The 8,969-nt window shown below is 37.9% G+C and overlaps 1 protein-coding gene across 5 annotated transcripts in view; it reads left to right on the forward strand.

Annotated features, from left to right (window-relative positions):
* TRIM36 (tripartite motif containing 36) overlaps window positions 1-6,767 on the forward strand; it is a 42,673-nt gene extending 35,906 nt beyond the window's left edge. For all 5 annotated transcript variants that reach the window (XM_026720091.2, XM_087926936.1, XM_026720093.2 and 2 more), the window contains 2 exons: window positions 1,841-2,138; window positions 4,693-6,767. In XM_026720091.2, the coding sequence (XP_026575876.1) occupies window positions 1,841-2,138; window positions 4,693-5,059 (665 nt within the window). In that variant the 3' untranslated portion in view covers window positions 5,060-6,767. The remainder of the gene's footprint in view (window positions 1-1,840; window positions 2,139-4,692) is intronic.
* Window positions 6,768-8,969: the final 2,202 nt, after the last annotated feature.

An 8,969-nucleotide genomic window follows, 5' to 3' on the forward strand; every position in this document is an offset into this window, starting at 1 on the left:
CCACCAATCTCCCTCACCAGACTCAAACCCAAACCCACCCCATAGATGAAAGGCAACCACCATCCAGAAACCAGACCACAGCTGCTTCACCAGCTGCCACACACCCCGACCCCCAAACCAAGCAAACGGACACATGCCATGAACACATTGCCAGGCCTCAAACTCGGGCCCAAACCAAAACCCAGAATGTCACATCACAGCCACCCACTCAGGATATCACATCATGGAACTCAGGAGGCTACACCACAAAACCTCAGGATGTTACAACACAGCCAACGACCCAGGAGATCACAGGACAAGACCCAGGATGTCACAACAATAGAACTCAGAAGGTCATCACACAGCCCGTTACCCAGGTCGTTACAACGCAGGAGGCTGATAGACATACAGCCAATACGTCAGCCAAACACGTTCTTACGAAAAAGCCAGCCAATCTGCAAACATCAACTCCATCAACCAATCAAGAAATGAAAACACGGCCAACCTCCCCACCAGTATTTATAGAGAGATGGCAGCTCCGATCACGCTTTGCTCTCACAAGCACGAAGCCGAAAGCACCAGCCTAAAGATGACGAGTGGAGCCTCGTTGAAATGTCGCCAAGATACTCTCAATTTTACACGGGAAAAGACCCGAACACGCCAAGACCTGCATACCTGTACCCGTGAAAATCTACGAAAACACACACACACACACACACACACACACACACACAGGCAGAGAATATATATGTATATATATATCGCTAGCCCTCAAATTACAACTACAATTGGACCGGGATTGCCATTGCTAAACAATGTAGTCATAAAATATAACTGCATTGCTTAGCGACAGCAATCCAGGTAGTCCTGTTGCCATCGTAACTTAAGATGCACAAGTAGTTAAGAAAGAAACAGAGGACATAAGAAATGCAGGGGTGCTGCAAAGGGGGGGGGAAACCTTGGGAGGACTAACACAGCTTGCAGTGAATTGGGGAAGGGGAGTTTGGTGCAGCATAATCTCAGGCAGGGAAAGATGATGCATGTGTGCTAGTGCAGAGAGGCTGGGGAAAGAGGGTATGAAGTGCATGTGTAGGAAGTGCAGGAGGCGGAGGCCAGGGAAAGTGAGTGTGGAGAACATGTAAATGTGTATGAGTGCAGGGGGGGCAGAGAAAGATGGCATGGGGTATATGTGCAGTTGCAGGGAGACCAAAGGAAAAGGAAAATGATGAGTATGTGTCTGTGTGTGTGTGTGTTTGTGTGTTGTGCTTCCATGGAAAGGGTGCAGAGTGATTCCAGGGAAGCTGTGGAAAGAGGGTTTGGGTGCATGTAGGGAGGCCATCTAAAAAGAGCAGAAGGTATGTGTGAATGGAGGGTGTGGTACATGCAAATGAAGAAAGGTGGAGGGAAGACTCATCCCAGCAACTTGTGACTTTCCTTGCCGGCTTCCCACTGATTTTGCTTGGGGAGAGCCAGCAGGAAAGGACACAGATGATAATCATGTAACTATGGAATGCTGCACCTAGTCGTAAGTTTGAGCTGGTTGCCAGGTACCAGAATTTTGTTCATGGGGACACTGCAACAGCCAGAATTTTGAGGACCCTTCAGCATTATCATAACTTCCCGAGACCACTGAATGAATGGCTGTAACTCAAGACTCAGTATTCTTTAGCACTTTTGTTCCTTCTAAATAACACTTGTCTGGATTTCATTTTTATTTTATTTTTTTATACACGTTAAACCTTCCAGAGTGATGGAATTGATAATCTAGAAATTTTGGAGGAGAGATGTTTATTATCCTCTTATTTAGAACATTTTCTGAATAATTCTATAATTCTATTACTGACTGGTTATTCATTTTTAGTTTTCAGTTTTCTTTTGGATGACAAATGTGGCTACAATAGTGAACGGCTTCTGCTAAACGCAAGAAGAAATGTTGTGGAAAGCAGAGCTGGGTTTCCTCTGCTTTTGGAAGCTGAACGTATCCAACAAGGCTGTTATACTGCCCTGGACTACATTATTGGAGACACTGGTATTGTGAAAGGAAAGCATTTCTGGGCTTTCCACGTGGAACCCTATTCATATCTTGTGAAAGTAGGAGTTGCATCTGATGCTAAGATCCAAGAATGGTTCCACAATTCTCGTGAACTAAGTAGCCCCAGGTAAGTAATCACTTTCTATTGTTTTCATAGATTTTGTTTGAGGGGTGCATCCAGGGTCTTAGCTATTACATATCATGATGTTAAAATAGTTAAAACAGACACACTTAAGTATATGACTAACAAAATAACAGATTTAACAGATAATTAGAGTTGGAAGGGACCTTGTAGGTCATCTAGTCCAACCCCCCCCCCCCGCCCAAGCAAGAGACCCTACACCATTTCTGACAAATGGCAGTCCAATCTCTTCTTGAAAGTTTCAAGTGATGGCGCTCCCACAACTTCCAAGGGCAAGCTGTTCCATTGGTTGATTGTTCTCACTGTCAGAAAGTTTCTCCTTATTTCCAGGTTAAATCTTTCCTTGTACAGTTTCCATCCATTATTCCTTGTCTGGCCTACAGGCACTTCAGAAATAACTTGACACCTTCCTCCCTGTGGCAGCCCCTCAAATATTGGAAGACCTCTATCATGTCTCCCCTAGTCCTTCTCTTTACTAGACTAACCAAGCCCAGTTCCTGCAACCATTCGTTGTATGTTTTAGCCTCCAGCTTAAGTGTGGTCTTACTAAGGCTTTATAGAGTGGTATTAGTACTTCCCTTGATCTTGATTGTATCCCTCTGTTAATACAATTTAGGATTGCATTAGCTTTTTTGGCGGCGGCTGTACACTGCTGGCTCATATTTAGCTGGTTGTCCACTAAGACTCCAAGATCCCTCTCACAGTTACTGCTATTGAGCCTGGTTTCAATATTCAGTATTCAATATTCAATACTTTCCTCAATTTAGAGATTCATAATTTTATATACAGTATGCATGCATTAAATCCATTGTGCTATGATTTTGAGAAATGTGACAATTGGAATCTGAGCTTTACTTAGGATGTATGTATGTATGTATGTACTTATTTACTTATTAAATTTGTTTGCTGCCCATCTCGGGGCAACTCTATTAATAGGATAAAGAAAATGTACTGGATAATAATAAGAATACTTCATGGAATGTAGAAAAGAATACATTTAGCTGAAAGACATCCAAATAGAACACTTCTAAATCTGTAGGCTAGAAGTGAGACATGAAATTTAATTCATATAAAATGCAATCTGAGAGCAAGCTAATCTCAGATAGAAAAAAAAATGTGGCTTTGTAAGAATGGTCCACTCTTGAAAAATCATGATGCCCCTTCCTTTTATGTATTCCCTGGGCCACAGTGTCATCCATTTGTGCTTAGATTATCTTAGCTTGTACTCTGTTCTTGTGAAAGGTTAGATCTAGAATCTGAAACTCATACTGATGTTTTTTTATAATCTAACGCAGGGGTGTCCAACCCCTGGGCTTCAGACAGTACCAGTCCACAGCCTGTTGGGAATTGGACCATGCAAATGGCAGCTGAGTGCACGAAGCTTATTCACGTGTGCACTGGATTTAAGTTATGTGTGCAAAACTATCCCCCCCGCCACCACCAGTTCATGGATCCAGAAAGATTGAGAACCACTGATCTAAAAGAAATCAGTAGAGGCAATGAAGTGAAATGATGAAATGATAGGTAGATCTCAAGAACAGTAAAATGTGATAAGGTAAAAAGAATTTGTGATCACATTTTGTAAATGACTTATTCAGCAAAACACAATAGAATCCCTTGGATTAGGTTATATGAGGCTTTGTAAAGTATTGTTTAAGATTGAAATACTTGATATGGATTGGTTACAACAAATACCGTATATGAATCTATACAGGTAGTCCTCAACTTATAACCACAATTGAATCCAAAATTTCTGGTGCTAAGCAAGATAGTGAGTTTTGTTGCGTTTTACAACCTTTCTTGCTACAGCTGTTAAGTAGATTGCTGCATTTGTTAAGTTGCTAATACTTTGTTGTTAAATGAATTTTGCTTCCTCATTGACTTTGCTTGTTGGAAGGATGCAGAAGGTGATCACATGACCCTGGGACACTGTAACTGTCATAAATATGAATCAAGCATCTAAATTTTGATTATGTGACCATGGAAATATTACAACAGTCGTAAGTGTGAAAAACTGTCATAAGTTACTATTTCTGGGGCTGTTATAACTTCAAATGGTCACAAAGCAAACTGTTGTAAATCGAGGATTATTTGTATTAGGCAGGGTAGATTAGGGGATTTGAAATGCCATACAGACTTCTTATATTCCTGCTGGCACACTCTAGCTGAGGTGAGCACTGGATGGGGGTGGATTACTTCTCATTATTACAGGATCTCTCCCCTGTCCCCACGAGGTTACACTGAAATAGTGTTGCAGCCAGATTGGTTCCCCAACATAACTATTGCAATTCATCTGGCAGGAGCATTTTGATCAGCTAAATGTTCTAATAAGATAGAATCCTTTCTAGACTGTTTGTTGCAATAAATATTTAATAAGGCAAATACAATTTACCTTTATTTATAATTCTCTCCTACAAACACAGTATGATATTCTACAATACAATATTTTTAAAGACAAAGCTATATTGTGTGAACATTGTGCTGAAGTCTGAAAAATTCACTGAAATGTATTGTGGCATGACTAGTATTTCTTTTTCAGATACGAACAAGACAGTGGTCATGACAGTGGGAGTGAAGACATCTTTGCTGAGTCCTTGCAGCCTTTCACATTAATAACCATAGGCATGAAAAAAATGTTTATTCCTAAGGCATCATCTGCTTCAGCTGCTCCCAAAGATTGTGTGAACAGAGTTCTTCCCATGCCATCAAACATCGGAATCTGCCTTGACTGTGACAAAGGCAACATTGGATTCTATGATGCAGATCGGATGAAGTGTCTTTATGAACGCCCAGTGGAATGCTCTGGTAAAATGTATCCAGCTTTTGCGTTAATGGGGAGCTCAGGAATTCATCTAGAAGAAACGATTGCAGCGAAATACTTGCAATATCAGGATGAAGACATTTAATACCCAAGGACCCACCTTTAGCTTTGTGTCTTAATTACATCATAACTCCAAGTGCATCTGCTGCACCCCCTGCTTTCGAGTCTGTTTTTCTTTTGTTTTTTAATTGCAGAAAAAGAACATCTCTACTAAATGTCTAGTGTCCAGAAAACTCTACCTGAAGACCTCTTTGAACTGTTGTTGTTGTTGTTTTATTTTCTCTAGTGAGTGACCTTGGATACTCAGATTAGCACCCTCATTGCCTTTTATCAACTGGAAACCTGCCAGTCTGTTTAAATTTAAATCCTTATTTCTGATATTGCCGCCATTTACATTCCATTTTTAAACAAATGGAAGTGGCTCTTCTTTTTTGTAATTATAGATTTATTCACTTCAGAAGGAGCTAATTCTGACTATCCTGAGTGGTCAAGCGTGTCTCAGAAACTCTCTTTGCATCGGAGCAAAGTGCTTTGTGAATCCAAGCTGTGAGCGAATTGGTAGCATTTAGGAGATGGATAATGAATCACGGTTACTGTGTCTCACACAGATTTATTGTGATTCATATAATTGATTTTTAAAACTGGTGTAATTGCAACAGTGATTAAAAGTAGGTTCTTCTGTGTGTTTTCAGTATTTTAGGTTATCTCCTGTATGCTGTATTTAATATATGTTTAAATAAGTGCAATTTTTCATCAAACCTTGGGGTTAATATGCATATTTGATGTGTGAAGAGTTGGGGGATAAAATGCAGATGCAATTTGGATTTTATATTTTTCTTTAAAAGGTTTTGCAACATTTAATTCTTCATAAAATTAAGGCGGTCAGTATATTTAGAATAAAAGCACTGATAATTAAGTTTGAAACACTTTCACCTTGAGGTATCATCATCAGTCTAAACTGATTAGCTAAAAAGAAATCCATACAAAACTGTCTAAAGCTCCATATAATCTTCTTAACTGTATAAAATAATACTGCTTCATGTTTGTGAAACTGCACTTCAGGTCATAGGGTTTTTAATTTGTTTTACATAAGTAGATGTGTGTGGTCCACTTTATGTGTTAAATACTATTTGTTTCAAAAAAATATCAGCTATGCAATAGTTACCCAAGATGTGGTAAGCACTAGTTACTCTGAATCAAATAATAATAACCCAAAAGATTAATTTAAACTTTTTTATTTATAATGTGATAATTATTTATTTACAGCGAAGTGATATTCAGCCTAATGTCAGTTTAATTAACATTATCAATTTAATCTACTCAATTGATTTGAACATTTTCCTGCCTTTACACACTCTACTGTTTGAATTAAAAATAATAATTTGTGCCAGGAAATAGAATGTTCAGGGCCTCCTGAATGCAAAAAGTGGTGCTTTTCTTTAGTTGAAGGGACCAGGGAAACATCTAGCAATGTGGTGAACAAATATGAAAAAAAAGAAAAGAAAAAATAATAATTTTGTTTTCTGCACTTTATATACAGACTAAGCTAAACCTTATGTGGATTACTCACAATATAGCTGCTATAACTAACAAGTAAGTTGGTAACCGCTCTAATTGGTGAACTCTAGGCAAAGGTACATCATGGAGTTTGTTTTTTATAAAATCATTTTTGAGGCTTTAATACAACCTCTAAGGCCTTGATTTGAAGATATTGTGAAGTGGAAATGTAACATTTCTGAAGATTTTCTCAGTTTTTTTTTTTCTAATAAAAATAACAAAATGTCTGTTTCTTCTTATATTTTCACCTGGTTACTATATTATTTGTATGGGAAAATTGAGTGTTGTGAGGCAGGGATTCAGTTCAACACTACAGTTTTTTTATAAAATTAAAGTTTTGGTTAAATTACGTTTTGTTTTGCACTGATATATGATAAAATTTAATATTTCAATTTTATGGTTTTATATTTCTTGCATACATGATTAAACATTCATGTTGCATGCTGCAAATTTACTATCCATAATTTGTGTCCTATCTTTCAATTAATACCAATAGAGAAAAAAAATCAAGACTTGCAGCTACTAGTAAAAAAATTTCTAAAGAAGTTTGGGATTGTTTTAACCCAAATTCTGCTTGCAAATCCTTGATATTGCAATACTGTAAGGTCTGTGTATATGGTTTGAATTGTAAATGATTCAGAGGTTTATTTATGAATAAATGTTTAGCTTTTTTAGTTACATATTATAGAATGGCATAGAATAGAACTTTGTCACTTTAAATGTGACAATAATGCTAATCAGTATACTGTACATTAAAATGAAATTTCATTGCATTCAGCTCTCAAAAGATAACCATTATGCATATACCCATATGCACACACATATATAACACAGAAAGATCATAGTCTAATTCAAATGTATACATATACACGGTGAAAAAAAAGAATCCTACAAATTTACAAGACAGATGACATAAGGAACAAAGCTATTACAGAACCTAATAGTCCTGCTATAAATATTTCAAAACCTCCTCCCAGAGGGGAGCAACAGAAACAGACCGTGAAGTAGGTGTGTAGGGTTTCTAACAATACTTCAAGCTGTAAGTACATATGCTTATAAGCAGCATCCTGACTAACAGGAAGCAAGCTTCCTATAATCTTGTCAGCTGTCTTTCCCACTCTGTATAAATCTATCTGAAGCAATGCTACCACCAAACCAGTAATACAAGGTAAAGGTTCCCCTCGCACATGCATGCTAGTCATTCCTGACTCTAGGAGGCGATGCTCATCTCTGTTTCTAAGCCGAAAAGCCAGCGCTATCTGATGACGATTCTGTGGTCATGTGGCCAAAGGCGCACCAAATGCTGTTACTTTCCCACCAAGGTGATCTCTATTTTCTACTTGCATTTTTACATGCTTTCAAACTGCTAGGTTGGCACAAGCTGGAGCAAGTAACGAGCTTACTCTGTTATGTGGCACTAGGAATTTGAACCGCTCAGCGTCTTAGCCACTGCACCCCTTACAATTTATTATGTGCCCTTAATTCTTCCCCTCTATTTAGATATATCTAAGCCCCTTTACCCTTATAGAGCAGATAATGACTGAAATGTCATACATTCTGACTCACTCTTGCTATGAATGGGCTGTATGGTGGCGGACTCCATGATGCCCTCCACATTTAGGACGTGACTATCCTTCGGTTTTCTTTCTACCTGCTGCTAGAATAATATAACTTACTAAGCAAACCTTCCCTAACCCCTTGTCTCTCATTCCAATTGTCTGGATTTCAGTTATAATTGCTGTGTTGCCTTGAAATTATGGTAGTTCAAGTTCAATATTGTATGCTAGATTAAGAATTTTTCCACAGTTGTTAACCTGTAGTGTTTCTAACATCAACTGGCAATACATACTGGTTCATTATTGAATATCAACACTATTTACTAGCCTTAAAGTCAAAATGTGCTTTTCTCAGTGATAACACATTAAAAGTGCATTCTGTATATTAATATTTTGGGTCAGCATTAATCAAAAGCATATCAACCATCATACAACTAATAACTGAAGTAAATCAGTCCTTCAGATCTGCTCTTCAGAATATTTATTTTATTTATTTGGAAAATTTATATTGCTGCCCACTCAAGACAGGTTACGGGAAATAAAAAGAATATAAAAGAAATAAATAAAAACACCCATGTCAACAACACTTCCTCATACTAGCCATTTAATGGGCTCAATCCAGAAGAGAAGGAGAGAAGGGGTGAGAATACGTGAGACTAGTAGAACCTGTCTGGGGCAGGAATTGGAGACACAGATGTAGAACTCTTTTCTTATTAAAGCTTATTTTACTGTTTCAGCAGTGAATCATTTATTCATCATATGCTGTACATTTGTACTAACTGGCATATTCTGACATTTGCAGAGTATTTTTAATATTAATATTCACATATTGACTAGCTTTTCTCTAGGAACTTAAGGCAACGTATAGGCTGGGGAAGGGAT

Source organism: Pseudonaja textilis, chromosome 2 (genome assembly GCF_049901715.1).
Source record: "Pseudonaja textilis isolate UNSWEBS1 chromosome 2, rPseTex1.2, whole genome shotgun sequence".
Classification (NCBI taxonomy): Eukaryota; Metazoa; Chordata; class Lepidosauria; order Squamata; family Elapidae; genus Pseudonaja; species Pseudonaja textilis.